The following is a 20,407-nucleotide window of genomic DNA, read 5'->3' on the forward strand; positions in this document are numbered from 1 at the left end:
AGATTGCAGAACTGTGTGGCTAGAAGGTGGTAATGTTAAATATATCATATCATTATTATACTAACTTGGATCATCTAACCAAATAAATTTAGTTCCATAGGCTTATTTTGAAGAGGCAGGTGTAGTGCGGCAGGTTGCTTGTATTCACTATTTAGCAGGTAGGAGGGGTAGATAATCAATCCAGCGGCTTTCCCTTTCCGCACTAAAGGAATATGATATAGTTGGAATTACGTAAACATGGCTCCAGGCTGAGAGCTAAACATGCAGGGATATTTAATATTCAGGAAGGCTAGACACAAAGGAAGTGGAGGTGGCATTACTGGTTAAAGAGATTAATGCAATAGCAATGAGAGACATTAGCTTGGATGCTAAGGGTAGAACTGCGAAATAGCTAACGGCAGAAAACGCTTGTTGGAGTTGTATGCAGACCACCAAACAGCAGTAGGGAGGTTGGGGATAGCATCAAGCAGGAAATTAGGGATGCAAGCAGCAAAGGTACGGGTAAATTGAAGTGTAGGAAAGAACTGCCGTTGCTGGTTTAAATCGGTGGACACAAAATGCTGGAGTAACTCAGTGGGGCATAGAAATTAGGTGCAGAAGTAGGCTATTCGACCCTTCGAGCCTGCACCGCCATTCAATATGATCATGGCTGATATCCAACTCAGACAGGGACAGGCAGCATCTCCATCTCAGGTGATAGACTTCTGACCGACATCCACTGTAAACCCACTGACTCCCATGGCTATCTAGACTACTCTTCTTCCCACCCTGCTTCCTGTAAGGGTCCATCCCCTACTCCCAATTCCTCCGTCTACACCGCATCTGCTCCCAGGATGAGGTGTTCCACACCAGGGCATCGGAAATGTCCTCATTCTTCAGGGAACGGGGGTTCCCCTCCCTTACTATAGATGAGGCTCGCACCAGTGTCTCTTCCATAACCTGTAACACTGCTCTCTCCCCATCCCCCCCCCCCCCCCCACTGACCAGGGCAGTGTCCCCCTAGTCCTCACCTTTCACCCCACTAGCCGTCACATACAACAAATAGTCCTCCGTCATTTTCGCCACCTCCAACGTGACCCCACCACTCACCACATCTTCCCATCTCCCCCCGTCTGCTTTCCGCAAAGACCGCTCCCTCTGTAATTTCCTTGTCAATTCTTCCCTTCCCTCCCGCACCACCCCCTCCCCGGGCACTTTCCCTTGCAACCGCAAGAGATGCTACACTTATGGCTTTACCTCCCCCTAGACTCCATTCAACGATCCAAGCAGTCGTTCCAGGTGCGACAGAGGTTCACCTGCATCTCCTCCAACCTCATCTATTGCATCTGCTGCTCTAGATGTCAGCTGATCTACATCGATGAGGACAAGGGTAGGCTTGGCAATCGTTTCGCCGAACACCTCCGCTCGGTCCGCATTAGCCAACCTGACCTCCCAGTGGCGCAGCACTTCAACTCCCCTTCCCATTCCGAATCCGACATCTCTGTCCTGGGCCTCCTCCATGGCCAGAGTGAGCACCACCGGAAATTGTAGGAGCAGCACCTCATATGCCGCTTGGGCGGTCTGCACCCTAGCGGCATAAACATTGAATTCTCCAATTTCCGGTAGCCCTTGCTGTCTCCTCCCTCTCTCAGCTATCCCTCAGCCCTCGTGCTCCTCCTCTTCCTTTCTTCTCTCCGCACCCCCCCCCTCCCCACCCTCCATCAATCTGAAGAAGGGTTTCGGCTCGAAACGTTGCCTATTTCCTTCGCTCCATAAATGCTGCTGCTGCTGCACCCGCTGAGTTTCTCCAGCACTTTTGTCTACCTTTGATTTTCCAGCATCTGCAGTTCCTTCTTAAACAGGCAGCATCTGTCTGAAGAAGGGTCTCGACCCGAAACGTCACCCATTCCTTCGCTCCAGAGATGCTGCCAGTCCTGATGGGTAACTCAAATCTACATATAGATTGTGCCAACCAGATACATCATTGTCTATTTCTCTCATTTCCCTTTCCCATGACTTTCAGTCGGAAGGATCTTGACCTCAAATAAGCTCTGAACTACAGACTATTATTATTTTGCACTATTATTGTTTGTTTTGTGTGTATTTACATATTATATGATTTATATATATATGTGTGTATTTATGAGTATACACACACACATAATACACACACATATATACACATAATACATATATATATATATACACATAATAATAATAATATATTTTATTGTCATTGCACATCAGTGCAATGAGATTTAGTATGCAGCTTCCAACCGATGTAAAATAAAAGTAAAATAAATAAATAAGCTGTGTGACGTGACCATCCGAGGGAGACAGTCCAGGGGGGGATGGGGGGCACTCAGCAGTGTTACATACACACACACTTAACTTTTTTTAATCTCGTTATTATATTGTTTACAGTGTACTATGTTTACATATTCTGTTGTGCTGTTGCAAGTAAGAATTTCATTGTTCTAACTGGGACATTTGACAATAAAATACTTTTGACCAAAATGTTACCTATTCCTTCTCTCCAGAGATGCTGCCTGTCCTGCTGAGTTACTCCAGCTCTTTATGTCGATCTTCAGTTCATACCAACATCTGCAGTTCCTTCCTACACAATTAAAATACTATTCCCCTCACAACCACCTTTCTCAGTGACATGGTGACTATATCCCAATTTCTGTCCTTGGCATTCTGTGACCAACATTCAAATTCAAGTCTGTTTATTCGTATTCTTAGCTATGGCACAAACAAAATTCTGGTTACATATTACTATTAAGTAATTCAAAAATTGAAGAAATTTGATGACTCAGGCAGTGCAGTTCTGCTGTTTATTCAGTGTTGCAGTATAGACAGACCTCTGATAATGGAACAGAGACATTCAAAACTTAAAATTACATGAACAAATTACAAAATAATTCATCTAAAATGATAGAAAATGTTACATCCTTTGAAACTTAATTTTAGCCCATAATTTTAATAAGAACATTAAAGTTGATTGCAAGTTACAGAAATTACACCTTGCTTGTTCCACACAACAGAACAACAGCATGCCCTCCCTCCACCCTTGTTCTCCTAAAAATAAAATCTGTGGGCATAACAATATGCAGGAAACGGAGTCCAACCCCACTGATTATCTGCAGCAATAACATTGGAGAATGTTCGGATCAGAATATGCAACAATCTAAATGACTTGAGGGTCAGTTATCACCAATGCCATCAGAGAAGCTGTTAGGGTCAAAGGAAGAGAGTTGTGGTGCTGCATCATAATCTGATTCGGATTGGGAAGTGGAAACAGAGGCAGGAGTTTGTTGCTGATTTGGCCAAGAGATCCAGTTGTAAGCTGGCTGGAGATTAGAGTTGCAGGGACAAGGCTGGGAGATGGGGGTGTGGTGAGTGGAAGAATTTGGAGATCTAGCTGATTGAAGGACGTTGGGAGAGGTAGTGAGAATCAGATGTAGATGCCAAAGAATGCAGGGAGTCAGGAGATTTGGGAAATCAATGGGGTGGTAGCATAGTGCGATAGGGTCCTGAAGAATGGGGCTATGTATTGGAAATGAATGTCATGGAGTCCCAGTCCAGCAAAGCTTTGTCCTAAGAATTTGCAATGACTCTCCTGGAAAGATTGACCAATTTTTCCCGCAATGTTCCAAAAAGATCACTGCATGAGAAATCGCAGCATTTACAATTCAAAAAATATGTCAGACACCCAGAGGCAAGTTGTGCCAGGAAGTGCCCTATTGAATTTTCAGTCATACAGGACAACTGAGCAATTGTTGTTATCATGACCACCTTGGGAAAACTCAAGTCACAGTTATGCAGCATTGATCAAATTTCCAAACTTACAGTTTTTTTACACAGCCCATTCACAAAAAAGCACTGCATCAGTGTTAGTAAAAAACAGCTAAATGAAGAAGTGACCTGGTCACCAATGATCATCTCATAAACATGAGTAACTCTCAGGATGTGCAGCGATGGAGCAAGAAGATTGTTCCTGAAAAGGATAGCAAAACAGGTTGAATGATCCTGCAGCCAATGAAGTATGCGATAGGATACATCACATCTGCACTACCGTGCTGTGTGAGTATGACATCGACAGAATACAGACACCAGAAGTAGCTAAATGGCTGTCAAAAGTCTATGTTGTATGGAGGTTTGCAAATCTATATATTTTGTGCAACTATATTACAAGCACCTCCAAAATGATATTGTATATACTACCTGGGAGATTTTTTTCCTCAAAGAGCAATTAAAGCGAGTTCTAAGACAGTTTCCTCCGCTTCAGGATAACAAATGCTGGAGGTATTTATTGGTGGGTCAGTACATGGAAAATAAACAAGTACATTATTTCACAGACAGAATAAAATCAAACCACATGTACCCCGATAATCTAATGTGCTTTTGGGTTCAGTATAAATGTTTACATACACTGCCTCAAAATGATCAGCCTGTCTAGAACTATACCCTAACATTACAACATATAGACATGCTTCATATTTAATCTATTGCCAATGAATGTGCAATTCATCATGCCATTTGTTTAACTGGTACTATCATCTCCTAAGATCAATTATCCAACATATCATAAGAAAACAGGAGTCAACCATTCAATTTGAAGAGCTGGTCCCCTCGGCATTGCATTAAGAATTCCTATTACAGATCCGACAGTGAAGAAAGCATTTCAATTCAATTATTCGTCATCTTTATTACTTATCAAAATCACTGATCTTTGAAACCATTATTGTTTCAGCATTGATTGGAACACAAACACAGCAGACGCTGACAAGACCTGAATCTCCAATAATGCCAGTTACATGTACTCCTCCGATAAGTAATCAGTCCTATTCCAAGCACAGTTCAAAGCACAATCACTCCAAGTTATTACATTCCCAAATGCACAAATCACTCCTGGTATAACCATCCCCAGTTACACAATCACACCAATACATAATGACTCAATTTACATGTAGGGCCTGAATACACAAACATTGCTGCTGTAGTCTCATCCCAGTGTGCAATCACTTCCAGATTCTACCACATGCAACCAAATATTCACTCTAGATACTGTCATTCACTGACATATAGTTGCTGGAGATACTGACACTATTCAGTTATGTAATAGGAAAGATTTTGGCAGTGTCAGGATACTTAATCAAAAGCAGAATCCAAGCACTGGTTATGGGACAACTAACTATATGGTTTATTAACAGCAAGCAACATAACCTGCTGGTATAGAGTTTGCCAAATATTTGAGTCAGATTATGTTGATCTTAAACATTTTGATGCTTGCTTTATGCATAAAATCTAATATATTAGGTAGATTTCAATTGCCAATTGGCAGATTAAGTTATAATACAGTTTTTCATTTACTGTGCTATTCTGTTCACGTAATCCTAGGAAAAATAAATTGAAGCAGCAACAAACATTGATCTTCATGGTACATAATGAAGCTTTTACCACATATAATTGCAGATAGCATGAGTTTAGTAACTGCATTGGAGGGGGGATAGTACTGAAACAAAAAGGACCGCTTGATGAACTTCTAGGCACAATCATTAGTTTAAAATCTTCAAAGCTCGCAGGAATGTTGCTGCATAATCTGCACCCGAGCTTTGATCTGAAAACAGTTTAGGGATTCACTGGCAATTATGCTTTGCATGACCTACACCCAGTAACATGTTCATTGCCAGTTTAAAAAGTACTGCATTTTTCTGTCCTCAAAGCATTAAAAACCCACAATAAATGTTCTCGAACAGAACCTACAGTGCCAATGTTTGGGACGAAGACCCATCATTTATTTATTTGCCTCAGTACTCCACAATTTGAGATTTGTAATAGAAAAAAAAAATCACATGTGGTTAAAGTGCACATTGTCAGATTTTATTAAAGGGTATTTTTATACATTTTGGTTTCACCATGTAAAAATTACAGCTGTGTTTATAGAATGTTAAAGATGGCTGCAATACAGGCCTGGCAGAGCATCACCAGAGAAGACACCCAGCAACTGGTGATGTCCACAAAACTTCAAGCAGTCATTTCATGCAAAGGATATGCACTAAAATACTAAACATGACTACTCTCATTTACATGACATTGCTGTGTCATAAACATTATAGTGCCCTGACAAGAGGGGACTATGTATAAACATTGCTGTAATTTCTACACGGTGAAACCAAAATGTATAAAAATGGCCTTTATTAAAATTTGACAATGTGCACTTTAACCACATGTGATTTTTTTCTATTACAAATCTTAGATTGTGAAGTACAGAGGCAAATAAGTGAATGATGGGTCTTTGTCCCAAACATTATGGAGGGCTCTGTAAAAACCTCCTGACAGCTCGTGATGGTGTTCAGCAAAAACTGCTGCGAGATATTTAAGACTCTGCATCAAAGTTGTAAAATTCTTCACATGATGGCAGGCAGAGTCTCTTGGCTTCATTCCTTTGTCTCTCACGATCTCCAAAATTGTCCCAAGGATTCGCAAAGCTCCAAGCTCTTTGTCTTCGAGGGGACCGCTCTCTATGACTGTGCCTGGAATTTAGCTTTCCCAGAAGTGCTCTAGTTTGTGGTGAGCTGTAGGTGCTGATACTGAGTTACAGTGATGTGGATGGCAGTTTTTTAAGTTCTCTGCGTTGAGCTAAAGTTGATGCCTTCACAGATTCCAGTTTTGGTGCTGGCGGAGAGCTGCTCAAAGCTGAGAATGTGGCAGCCATGGCACCCTGGGCAGAAGAAAACATTATTTCAAAACCCAACCAGGAAACAATTTGCAGCACGGAACACATGATGTACCTTACCTCCATTTATAATCATTGATTCTGGGTTTATGAACATAATTTAGTTGAATATTGTGCCATTTTTGTTCCCCCAAAACTGTCAAACCAGGAATTGAAAAGGATTCACGCCAGACTTGCATTGTTGAAATATCACAGCATCTGCTTGGTATACCTAACAGAACAGTTCACGTTTTAATTTGCTTGAGAAGTACACACGAGCCTGGTATTGTGCAGGATCATGCCCAAAGAAGAGGATTCTGGTACACATGCTCAAGACTATGCCACAACTGGAGATGCATGGAATTCCGCTCCAGATCACACTGACGGCATCTGGATGGAAGGGGATTCAAAAAGATAATAGAGGTATAGTAGAGTTTGGAAGCTGAGAGTTACCTGTACTTGCAACGTGAACGATTTGGATGTGGATGTTGGAGATTTGCAGGCCCACAGATGACACAAAGATTGATGGAGTTGATGCCAGCGTGGAAGATAGCCACATACTACAGGGTGATATCAATGTGTGAGTGAAGTGGGCTAAGAAATGGAAGGGGGAGTATAATTGTTGAAGGGGGCGCAGAGGAAATTCACTAACTGGATGTTACCTGGTGTGGAGTGTTTCAGTAATGAGGAGAGACTGGAAAAGCCAGTTGTTTTCAATTAAGAAGAGGAATTTAAGAGCGAATATAAACCTATAAGGGCTATAAATAGGATAGACTGCAGGAAGCCTCTCTCCTCATCAGAGGTCAATAAGATTAGAAGACAGGTTTAGAGTCAGAGGTAAGTAATCTAAAAGGAATCCGAGAAGGGCCTTCTTCATGCCGATTCTGTTACCTGGAATGAAATGCCAGGGAGAATGGTGGAGCATATCTCGTGCCTAGGCACAGAAGGATATGGGCAAAGATAGGATTAATATAGATGGGTGCAGACTGGTTGGTGTTGATGTGGTGGGCCGAATAGCCCATTTCCATGCTGTATCTTCTATATCACTAAAAGTCTGATCTTGAACGCTTTTGGCCCACTGTGCTGCGATTTCCGAGAGAACGCCGCCACCTACGGCCGTTATTTTTGGCCACCTTGCTCAGAGCCCCTCTCCGCCTTCCTGGACCGGAGGATTTTTCCCATCGATGACAAATCAGAGATATATTAATGTTTTTAAAAAATTCACCATGCTCTCTGCTGCCCCTGGAGGGAGAGGGACTATAAAACCAGGAAGTGGTGTGCGTCACTCAGTCTCTGCAAGATGAAGTCAAAGGGTCACGTCTCTCTGAGCTCTGAATAACACTGAACAAATGTCTACTCAACTGTGAGTCCCCTTAATGTGGTTTGAAAATGTAAATATGGTTTGTTTGCAGTAAAAAGGCACTGCCTGCAAATGGTTGTTTGGGTGCTTTGGCTTGAAGTTGAAAGGCACTACTTACTGCAAATGGTGGCTTGGGTGCTTTGGCTTGAAGTTGAAAGGCACTACTTACTGCAAATGGTGGCTTGGGTGCTTTGGCTTGAAGTTGAAAGGCACTACTTACTGCAAATGGTGGCTTGGGTGCTTTGGCTTGAAGTTGAAAGGCACTACTTACTGCAAATGGTGGCTTGGGTGCTTTGGCTTGAAGTTGAAAGGCACTACTTACTGCAAATGGTGGCTTGGGTGCTTTGGCTTGAAGAAAGGCTCTACTTACTGCAAATTATGGCTTGGGTGCTTTGGCTTGAAGTTGAAAAGCACTATTTGCTGCAAATGGTGGCTTGGGTGCTTTGGCTTGAAGTTGAAAGGCACTAACTGCAAATGGTGGCGGGTGCTTTGGCTTGAAGTTGAAAGGCACTACTTACTGCAAATGGTGGCTTGGGTGCTTTGGCTTGAAGAAAGGCTCTACTTACTGCAAATTATGGCTTGGGTGCTTTGGCTTGAAGTTGAAAGGCACTACTTGCTGCAAATGGTGGCTTGGGTGCTTTGGCTTGAAGTTGAAAGGCACTAACTGCAAATGGTGGCGGGTGCTTTGGCTTGAAGTTGAAAGGCACTACTTACTGCAAATGGTGGCTTGGGTGCTTTGGCTTGAAGTTGAAAGGCACTACTTGAAATGCACTTACTTCCTGTTTGCACTGTATATTGATTTTAGATAAAACGCTACCACTTACAGCTGTGATTTTTGGCCATCTTACTCAGTCCCCCTCCACTGAGCAGGTGCAGAGAATTCTTCCCATCAATGAAAAATAAAAGTGTTATTAGTGTTTAAAAAATGTTGAGAATCTCTCTCCTGTCAATCATGCCACACCTTTCCTGGTGGGAGGGGTTATAAAACCCGGAAGTGTGGGTGTGGCTCAGTCTCTGCATTATGGGGGAGGGAAAGGTCACGACTCTGTCTGAGCTGTGAATCAACTGAACACACTGAATGTCTACTGAACTGTGAGTTTGGTGTTTTGTGTGGTTTTATGGTGGTTTCACCCTGCATGAAATGGTATGAAGCTGCATTTGAATTTGGTGGCCTTGCACCCGGCTTGAAGTGGAATGAAACTGCACTTGAATTCGGTGGCCTTGCACCCTGCTTGAAGTGGTTGGAAACTGCACTTGAATTCGGTGGCCTTGCACCCTGCTTGAAGTGGTTGGAAACTGCACTTGAATTCGGTGGCCTTGAACCCTGCTTGAAGTGGTTGGAAACTGCACTTGAATTTGGTGGCCTTGCACCCTACTTGAAGTGGTAGGAAACTGCACTAGAATTCGGTGGCCTTGCACCCTGCTGAAGTGGTAGGAAACTGCACTTGAATTTGGTGGCCTTGCACCCTGCTCAAAGTGGTGAGAAACTGCACTTGAATTTGGTGGCCTTGCACCCTGCTTGAAATGGTAGGAAAATGGATTTGAATTTGGTGGCCTTGCACCCTGCTTGAAATGGAATTTCAAGGAATAGCCATGAGTCAACTGCCAGCCCACCAGCCGTGAGTGAGCTGCCAGCAGATCAGGCTTGAGGGACTGAGCTGCCACCCCAAGAACCTATACCAGCGCTCCAGAAAGCCCCCTACTGGCCACCAATATTGGAATTGGTGGAGAGGTGGAATATTGCGTCGGGGGACCAGCCCTCCCGTGTGAACATGGGACCCAACGGGTCCCACTTAGTCTAGTATATAACTATAAATCTAACTAATTGGGTCATGGGCCAAACACAGGCAGGTGGGGTCAGTAGCATCTAGCTTGGCATGGGCAAGTTGAGCCAAAGGGCTTGTGTCCATGCTGTATGACTACTTGTCTGCTGCAATGACAACCTACTTTAACAAGCTTGACATCGTGTCGGGCAAGCTGGCTCTGTGGCAGCTGATCTCGGTTCACAATCCATGGATGCTTCAGGACCTGTTTTGCTGTCAGGCGTCGGTGTGGATCAACATGCAACATCTTGGATACAAGGTCCTGTCAATAAGGAATATAGCAATTTAGGCATGTGTTTCATCAGCATTCATTAACCAAAAGACACAATAACATTGTTCAATACTAAATAAATTGAATTTGATGCTAAATGCAGAAACTTACATTCATATGGTACTGATTTATTGTTACATATCCACATATCAGAGGAGGTGCTGGTGGTCTGAAGGTATATTTTGATGGATAAATCCTTGGACCTGTAAGTGTATCCAAGGCAATGTGCAAAGCTAGGAAAGAAAATGCAGGCCCCCTGGTAGAAATATTTGCACCATCTTTTGCCACAGGTACTGGAAGACTGGAGTGTGATTAATGTCAAGAAGGGCAGCAAGGGCAAGCCAGGGAACTACAAGCCAATAAGCCTCACATTAGGGTAGACACAAAATGCTCGAGTAACTCATCGGGACAGGCAGGCATTTAGACAGATGCATGAAGAGGCAGAGAATAGAGGCATACAGACCACATTCAGGCAGATGAGATGAGTTAGATTTTGGTGGGCCAAGGGGCATGATTTTATGTGTACTATTCTCTGCTATTGGTACCATGAGCGTAGATGTGACGTGCGAACAGCGATTGGGGAAAATAGAATACTGGCAGTTGAAAGTTTGGAATACATTTTCTCTCTCTCACCTTCAAGTGTTGTGAAGTCAGCTTCAATGTAGTAAACTCATTAAAAAAAAACTTCTTATTAATAGCTTTCATTTAAAACAAATGAATCTGACCTTTGCAGCAGAAGAAGCTTTGTCCCAGTTTCCACCCTGCAAACTGTAGTGGCCACCTCCAATCCTAGCCAGGATCTCATTTGGTGTGTCATCTGGGCCATTAGCAAATGGGGTAAACCTGGTTTAAAATAGCCATACGTGGGACATCAGTTATAAGAGCAGAATTCTGTACCAACAAGATTTGAACTGACTTTAACAGCCTGATATTACACTATACAAAATAATATGGTGACTAAAATAGCGGATGACGATAGTTTCAGCCATGGCTGACATGTGATAGCATTTCACAGAGCAACTGCTGAGTTATCACCTTGTGTAAGCAACATTGGTTTCTTACCCAGATACACAATCAGCATTTCACCCAGAGGGAGAATGGGGTTGAGATGGAAAGATATATCAGCCATGCAGACAGGCAGAGTAGGCTTGATGGGCCGAATGGCCTAATTCTACTCGCATCACTTATGAAGGTGATTCAATCTTTTACGTTCTCTCTCTTGAGACACTTGCACAAAAGTACTGAAAAAAGGTCAAAACAAACTGGGAAAAACTTGCCTTGTTGAATATGGAGCCCATCTTCTGTTCAATGTTAATTTTGGTTGAACACCCCACAACTAAACTACTGCCTTACAGATAATAATGGCAGTATGCTAAGTGAAGTCAATGCTATGCTTAGGTTGAAAGATATGCTTTATCGCACATTTCTCTAATTTACATTTTTCTTTCAGAATGCAAAAACCTCATTCCTACACAGTAATCAACCATGAATACAAATTTGCAGGCAGTAGTGTAATGTTTCTTTATGATGACCCCATCTTTGGGATGTAACAGTTTGCCAGCTGCCTTTGTCACATGGTTATTCATAGAGATGGAAAGTTTCACCCTTTAAACATCAGAACCAAACACAGATTAAAATAGAAATGTTGTTCGAAATTGTTAACAATTCCTTTTGTGAATCTTCAAATGCACTTTGTGTTGCAGAGCTATTAAATATCAGCAAGAGAAAAGTAATATATTCAGGCCTATAGTCAGGGTTGTTTTCAAAAAGCAAATGAATAAAAACGTTGACATTTTGATCATTTCTAAATATCTAAAACAAATTACTCACGAGACAGTAATGTAGGAAGTTAGTCCACTGCAAAATTGCAGGGCAAAGTGATTAGTGATTCAATGATCTATTCTGTCATGTATTTCATAACAGAATATTGGTCAGACAGTTGCCTTGGTTTTTCACTAATGTTATAGCTCCTCAATAGCTCAAATTCAGAAGGGTTTCAATTTCACATCTCACTCAAACAATGAAACCTACAACTTGGACCTCAACTGAACTCTCACATTGGATGTAGTGTTCAGGAATAAATTATATTTAGAACAAATAAAACATCTGCCTGAAAGGGCAAAGTATTATTAACTGAATCAGGCTGACACATGGTAGAGGATGAAATAAAGCTGTAGTCAGCTCAATAACTCGTACAAAGTATGCCAGGGTATTTTTATTCAGATTTACATACCTGCAATTTGCCAGAAAATAACTGGAATGATCTTGCTAATGCTTGCAGTGAAAGTGTATTTGTACAGGATACATAACCAGATACATTCTTGATATAACACTGGCCAAAAATAAAGGAAAATAGTCACTCACCCAGCCAACATGGTATATAGTAAAATGCCCAGACTCCAAATATCACAACCTTCATCGTATCCTTGGCGTTTGAGAACCTGGACACAGATCCGCTGTATAAATTTCTATTCATAATGTGATGACATGTATCACCTCAAAACAATGCTCTTTAAATTGTCAACAGGGAATATTAAGTGCAATAACAAGATAAAATATAATCCCTATGTTCCGTTTACAAATATCACAGGAATTCTGTTTGCCACATTTTGCAATAAATCCCACATTGTTGTAGAAATAATTTACAAAGCACAAAAATGGCTCCTTCCAAGCTCAGTTCAGTAATTCTAAACAAACTCGTTACGAGCTTAAATCTTTCTACCCAGTCAAAGGATTAAAAACCATATATTGTTATATTTCTATTTTGATGACTTTATTCTTGCTTCTTATAAATGAGGATCAATTGTTAGCATACATTTGTCAGAAGAATGTACTCTTAATCCAGAAGTTTCACAAAATTTGGCCTCAGATGGATCATTCACAACAGTTATCAGCCTTTCAAGATTCTAAGTTCAGACTGAAACACCAAGGGCAGCCAGCTGGGGGCAGTCACTCTAAGAGCAGTTGAGGGAGGCATAGACAGGACAAAAAGAATATTTCTAATCAGGCAAGATCAGAGCTGCCATGTTGATCATCTATTGATAAAGTTAGATAGACAAAATGCTGGAGTAACTCAGCGGGTCAGACAGCATCTCTTGAAATAATGGATAGGTGACGATTCAGGTCAGGACCCTTCTTCAGACATTGATATTGATTAAGTAAGTTTATTGGCCAAGTATTCACATACAAGGAATTTGCCTTGGTGCTCCGCCCACAAGTAGCAACATGACATACAGTGACAGTTACGAGTGACTCAGAAAACAGTAAACATTAATAATAATAAAACATTAATGATAAAACACCATTGATCAAGCATGTGAACCAACAAAATACCAGATCAAAGGGAGGCTACAGATTTTTGGCTGTTGAGTAGAGCAACCACTCGTGGATAAAAACTGTTTTTATGTCTGGCTGTGGCGGCTTTGATAGTCCGGAGTCGCCTTCCAGAGGGAAGTGATTCAAAGAGTTTGTGGCCAGGGTGGGAGGGGTCAGAGATGATCTTGCCCGCTCGCTTCCTGGCCTGGTTACCTGGTTAACGAGGGCAGTTAGAGACAAAAAACACAAACAAAAGAATGTAAAAGTTGTGAACTGCAGATCTGTTGGAAATTAATCCATATTTCCCGTATGATCATTAAAATTGTTTAAGTAGTTCTTACCTCTGGGGCCACAAAGTTGGCCGTGTAGCATGGAGTCATGAGTAGACCATTGTCAGCCCTCAGCTGCTTAGCAAAACCAAAATCACAGATTCGAATAGATTCAGGATTACCTGAATCATCTACATACAGGATATTACTTGGCTTCAGGTCTCTGTGAACCACCTGGGAGAGAGAATAAGTCATCAATAACAATATGAAGATCTCAGTACATTACAACAGACCTCATATGTATTATGACAAATACCTATGAAGAATACATTTCTCAGAAGTGAAAACTAAAAGGCGACAACATTCAGAATTGGAACAACTTCAGTCATCCGACATCTATTTAACTTATGAATTTAGAGTCTGATTTAAATGCTGTTTAAAATTCCTTCCTTACCTGCCATATTGGACAGCAATCCCTACATCCCACCTATGGTGCTAAAGATGTGTGCTTCTTAACAAGCTATGCCTCAAAACAACTTGTTTAAGTTCAGGCCTTTACTTGTCACTGGGGAAAATTTCACTATTAAGTCCTATTCACAGAAAGCAAATTAAATCCTATATGGCAGGTTATTGAAAACCTGTTTGTGGATCACTCAGTCCAAGGAATGACCACAAGCTTCCAGTGCACTCCACTATTTCATCATCTCACTCTGATCTTTCTGCCCGTGGCCTCCACAGTACAAGCTCATGGAACAACATCACATCTTCCGTCTGTGCAAGATGCAGCCTTTCGGATTTGATATTAAACTTTAGATAAAATGCTCTTTCTTGTTGTCCACATATGAACAATTTCTGTTACCATTTCTATTTCTCCTCTCTGTGCATCATCTGACCTGCTGAATACATCCAAGAACCAGAAACACATCAGCCACAAATGACAGACATAGCAGCTTCACCTTATTCCACTCGCTCAGAGTCTTTCTTGAGGAGTGCAGGGTGTTCACTTCTACCAGGTAGAGAGGCATTGTCTTGTACCTAATTGCCCTACCCCACATCCCCTAGTCATGACAAACCTCAGCTGAGTTGAGCCATGCTAACGCAGTGAGGCTGCTGGTGAGTGCTCAGTGAGATTCTGCCAGTCCTGACTCATTCTCCTGTCACAGCTCTGATCCTCTTACTTACGAACAGTCCTCAGGAATGGAACACTGTTGTAACCTAAGATCTGCCCATAACTTCTGCTGATAAAAGCAACCATTTTTAAAATTCCACATTTATTTTTAATAATCAGCCAAATTTAAATTTCCACCTAGCTCAATGGATTATGAACTCATACCTTGAGATCATTCGTCCTGGCCTCTGGATTATCACCATTGTGATTCAACTATTTTTGCTACCATTCTGTACGATGAGATTCAGGGCGCAAATCTATTTATTTATTTAATTCGCGTTATTTATTTAATTTATTTAATTTACATTAACCTGGGCTGGATCCAAACTAGTTTGAGAGAATATTTGTCATATTGATCAACACTGAAAAGTCAATTTCGTTCAGTTCAGAGATACAGCATGGAAACGGCCCTTTGGCCCACTGGGTCCATGCTCACCATCAATCACATGTTCATGCTATTTATATGATATCTGACTTTTGCAAACACTCCTCACCAGGGGCAATTTACAGAGGCCAATTAACCTGCAAACCCAGTCTTTGGGATGTGTGAGGAAACCGGTGGACAGTGTGCACATTCCGCACAGGCACAACACCCGAGGTCAGGATTGAACCCGGGTCCCTGGCACTGACTTAGCAGCTGTGCTATTGTGCCGCTCCACAACTATTTAAAACAAAGAACAATTAAAACGTAGTTTCTTTGAAATTTCTTATTCTTGTTCTCAATTTGAATTACATGCATTTCTGGACCAACACTTCCTGCAAGTCTGGGAGGGCTGCATCTTCCCAGCAGAGAGTTGCAAGTCACTTCACTTCCTGATCTGCGTTAATAATAATAATAATGGATGGGATTTATATAGTGCCTTTCTAGAATACTCAAGGCGCTTTACATCGCATTATTCATACACTCCTCAGTCACACTCGGTGGTGGTGAGCTACTTCTGTAGCCACAGCTGCCCTGGGGCAGACTGACGGAAGCGTGGCTGCTAATCTGCGCCTACGGCCCTTCCGACCACCACCAATCACTCACACACATTCACACACAGGCAAAGGTGGGTGAAGTGTCTTGCCCAAGGACACAACGACAGTATGCACTCCAAGCGGGATTCGAGCCTTGCCCCTGGTCAGGCTACTGCTGAAAGCACGGGACACCGCTTTCAGGTCAGGCGATGCTCGAGCCTACAGTTCAGCCAGGGCTAACCTGAAGAGGGGCATCAAGAAGGCCAAGCACTGCCATAAGCTCAGGATTGAGGAGCACTTCAACAACAACTCCGACCCCCGACGCATGTGGCAAGGCATCCAGGCCATCACGGACTACAGACCCTCCAACACCACCCCCACATCCAGCGACGCCTCCTTCCTTGAGGAGCTTAACCACTTCTATGGCCGCTTCGACAGGGACAATCTAGAGACAGCCATCAAGGCTGTGCTACCTGCCGATCACCAACCCCTCACACTCACCCCCTACGACGTATTTGTGGCACTGAGTAGGACTAATGCACGTAAAGCTGCTGGCCCTGACGGCATCCCCGGGCGCGTGCTCAGGGCCTGTGCTGCGCAGCTGACAGACGTCTGGACTGACATCTTCAACCTGTCATTTGCCCAAGCAGTTGTCCCCACGTGCCTTAAAACCACCTCCATCGTGCCAGTGCCAAAACACTCCACTGCGGCAAGCCTCAACGACTTCTGCCCAGTTGCACTTACCCCCATCATCACCAAGTGCTTCGAGAGGCTGGTCCTGGCACACCTCAAAAGCTGCCTACCTCCCACACTGGATCCCTATCAGTTTGCCTACCGCAAGAACAGGAGTACGGAGGATGCCATCTCAACGGCACTTCACTCCGCCCTCTCCCACCTCGACAACAGAGACACTTACGTAAGAATGCTGTTCATCGATTACAGCTCAGCATTCAACACCATTATACCATCAAAACTGATCACCAAACTCGGTAACCTGGGCATCGACCCCTCCCTCTGCAACTGGATACTGGACTTTCTAACCAACAGACCCCAGTCTGTTAGGTTAGACAAGCACACCTCTTCAACCCTCACCCTGAACACCGGCGTTCCACAGGGCTGTGTGCTGAGCCCCCTCCTCTACTCCCTCTTCACCTATGACTGCACACCTGTACATGGTACTAACACCATCATCAAGTATGCAGATGATACAACGGTGATTGGCCTCATCAGCAACAACGATGAGTCGGCCTACAGGGAGGAGGTCCAGCACTTAGCAGCATGGTGCGCTGACAACAACCTGGCCCTTAACTCCAAGAAGACCAAGGAGCTCATTGTAGACTTCAGGAAGTCCAGGGGCGGCACGCACACCCCCATCCACATTAACGGGACGGAGGTGGAACGTGTTTCTAGCTTCAGGTTCCTGGGAGTCAACATCTCCGATGACCTCTCTTGGACCCACAATACCTCAACTCTGATCAAGAAGGCTCACCAGCGTCTCTTCTTCCTGAGGAGACTGAAGAAGGTCCATCTGTCTCCTCAGATCCTGGTGAACTTCTACCGCTGCACCATCGAGAGCATCCTTACCAACTGCATCACAGTATGGTATGGCAACTGCTCTGTCTCCGACCGGAAGGCATTGCAGAGGGTGGTGAAAATTGCCCAACGAATCACCGGTTCCTCGCTCCCCTCCATTGAGTCTGTCCAAAGCAAGCGTTATCTGCGGAGGGCGCTCAGCATCGCCAAGGACTGCTCTCACCCCAACCATGGACTGTTTACCCTCCTACCATCCGGGAGGCGCTACAGGTCTCTCCGTTGCCGAACCAGCAGGTCCAGGAACAGCTTCTTCCCGGCGGCTGTCACTCTACTCAACAACGTACCTCGGTGACTGCCAATCACCCCCCCCCACCCCCCGGACACTTATTATCACTTATTATTATTTATTTAAATCATTTGCTATGTCGCTCTTCCAGGGAGATGCTAAATGCATTTCGTTGTCTCTGTACTGTACACTGACAATGACAATTAAAATTGAATCTGAATCTGAATCTGAATCTGAACCGGCTACCTTCCGGTCGCCAGCCGAACACTTAGCCCTTTGAGATTTCTCTCACTGGAGAAGGGGCTGAGGAGAGAACGTTTGATAAATACTTAATTTCATTGTACAGGATTTCAAACCAGGGCACAATTTAAGCAGTTGTTGGACGAGAAGATTTTCCATACTATCGCATATCATTTTTATTAATACTCTAACAACTTCAAATTCACAATTTTATAAGACGTTACACAGTGACATTCCAGTGAACCTGCTCGGTTTAAAGGAAATGTGGGAACCGGTGTCCCAGTAAGCATAATGCGAACACAGTAAACACCATCAAAGAGCCAGATGCAGAATCATTGGGATTTCCAAATCCTGGGACAGTGGATTATCCAAGTTTTACCGAAGCAAATATATAGCTGGATGATTATTAAAAACATCATTGGTCACTAATGAGAAGAGAAGGTAATTCATCACCTTTACTCAGTCTGGTCTACATACATCTCCAGTCATGTGTTGATACCTCATTGCCCTCTAAATTGGCCAGAACGTTCAGGAGCATTAGGAGTGGACAATAAATGCAGCGATACACAAATACCAGTAATGAATAGTTAGAAAAGCAAATCAGCTTTTTAAAAAAGCGTCAGTGCAGCAATATATAACTGGGAACAATAATCACTTACCCCCTGGGAATGCAGGTATTCCACCGTCTTGGCAATAGTGTGAAGAAGTGCATTCGCCTCCCTCTCAGAAAAGCCTTTCTCCTGCATTATTTTATCCAACAGTTCCCCTCCTCTCATCAACTCTGTCACGAGGTAGATGTGCTTATTGTCATTGTAGACCTAGACGAGCATAACCAAGTCAGAACAAATGATTGTCAGAGAAGCCCATTCGCATTAATGTTCTCGAACTTGTTTCCATTTAACTCTTTAGCTGTTGGTTCTGATTTGATAATTTTCTCCCTTTTCCAATCACATAATTCTTTGCCAAAGAAACTTAATGGAACTCGATTAATCAGATTTATGACTGGATATTCCTGTAAGCCCCAGACAACTGATAGATGGGCCATGCCTAGTTTATTACCTAGTGCACAGGTAATGGGTCAACACAAGCCCCCTACCACCTCACCTGTGTCAACCTATTACCTGCCATGTTTTGACCGGCTTCTCCTCAGGGATGTAATGCTGAGGCTCTATAAGGCGCTGGTCAGGCAACAATTGGAACATTGTGAGCAATTTTGGGCACCAAATCTGAGGAAGGATGTGCTGGCTCTGTAGTGGGTCCAGAGGAGGTTTACAAGAATTATCCCAGGAATGAGTAGGTTAACATATGATGAGCGTTTGATGGCACTGAGCCTATATTCGCTGAAATTTAGAAGAATGAGGCGGGGGGGTGGGCTGCTCATTGAAACATACAGAATAGTGAAAGGCTTGGATAGAGTGGATGTGGAGAGGATGTTTCCACTAGTGGGAGAGTCTAGGACTGGAGGTCATGGCCTCAGAATTAAACGATGCTCTTTTAGGAAGGAGATGCGGAGAAATGTCTTTATTCAGAGGGTGGTGAATCTGTGGAATTCTTTGTCACAGAAGGATGTAGAGGCAAAGTAACTGGATATATTTGTGGCAGAAATAGATATAGATTCTTGATCAGTACGGGTGTCAGAGGTTACGTGGATAAAGCAGGAGAATGGGGTTAGGAGGGAGAGATAGATCAGCCATGATTGAATGGCAGAGTGGTTGATGGGCCAAATGGCCTAATTCTACTCCTCTCTTATAATCCCCTCTTCCAGCTTTCTTCTCCCCCCTACAATCAGTCTGACGAAGGATCCCAACCAGAAATGTCGCCTATCATGTCAATAAAAAGGACTGAATTAATAATCCAATAAAATGGAAGTTAAAAAGTCATCTGGACCCTTTTGAAAAATTGCAAATAAAAGACTGGTTTCAGTTAAAGTGGCTATGAAGGATTCCATAAATATCTTTGTGTCTTCTAGCAGAAATGACCCTGGCAACTTTCCTCATCTGGTTTATTTGCAACTCCAATCGTTCATTAAAAAAGTTGACTCTTAGCGAACTGGATCAAAAGCCATACAAACTATTCACAAAACTTGGGATGGTCAAAATTTGTCGCTCTTCCCACAATAGGCACACTGCAAGAATGAATTTAAATATATTAAGAGGATGAAATAGAAAATCCGGAAATTAAGCCCAACATTATCTTGGTGTAAACATGTTAACTCCCTTTATATTCATAAGGGTTGCTGTATAGATTCCATAGTGCAGTTTCTTTTCTTGCCCTGTACAGGAATTCATTTGCTGCACTTGCTGGCTTTTAAAACCTGGAACAATATTGTACAGCACATCATCTTTACAGTTTAATTGCTATGTGAAGTCATCCGTGTTTTCTTTCATTTATGAAAAAAAGATTAATTTGAAGCATTAACACAACTGCAAACATTTAGTGAAATACTTGGAGAAATTGACAGGTTCAATATTTACACAGGTTATGA

General features: G+C 42.8%; 1 protein-coding gene across 4 annotated transcripts in view; it reads right to left on the bottom strand.

The window, feature by feature from the left end:
• Positions 1 to 6,181: 6,181 nt before the first annotated feature.
• Positions 6,182 to 20,407, bottom strand: part of rps6ka1 (ribosomal protein S6 kinase A1) — a 97,384-nt gene continuing 83,158 nt past the window's right edge. For all 4 annotated transcript variants that reach the window (XM_033045075.1, XM_033045074.1, XM_033045077.1 and 1 more), the window contains 6 exons: positions 18,582 to 18,740; positions 13,811 to 13,972; positions 12,519 to 12,595; positions 10,880 to 10,997; positions 10,008 to 10,145; positions 6,182 to 6,706 (listed from right to left, as the gene is read on the bottom strand). In XM_033045075.1, the coding sequence (XP_032900966.1) occupies positions 6,581 to 6,706; positions 10,008 to 10,145; positions 10,880 to 10,997; positions 12,519 to 12,595; positions 13,811 to 13,972; positions 18,582 to 18,740 (780 nt within the window). In that variant the 3' untranslated portion in view covers positions 6,182 to 6,580. The remainder of the gene's footprint in view (positions 6,707 to 10,007; positions 10,146 to 10,879; positions 10,998 to 12,518; positions 12,596 to 13,810; positions 13,973 to 18,581; positions 18,741 to 20,407) is intronic.

This window comes from Amblyraja radiata, chromosome 27, assembly GCF_010909765.2.
Source record: "Amblyraja radiata isolate CabotCenter1 chromosome 27, sAmbRad1.1.pri, whole genome shotgun sequence".
In the NCBI taxonomy this organism is placed as follows: domain Eukaryota; kingdom Metazoa; phylum Chordata; class Chondrichthyes; order Rajiformes; family Rajidae; genus Amblyraja; species Amblyraja radiata.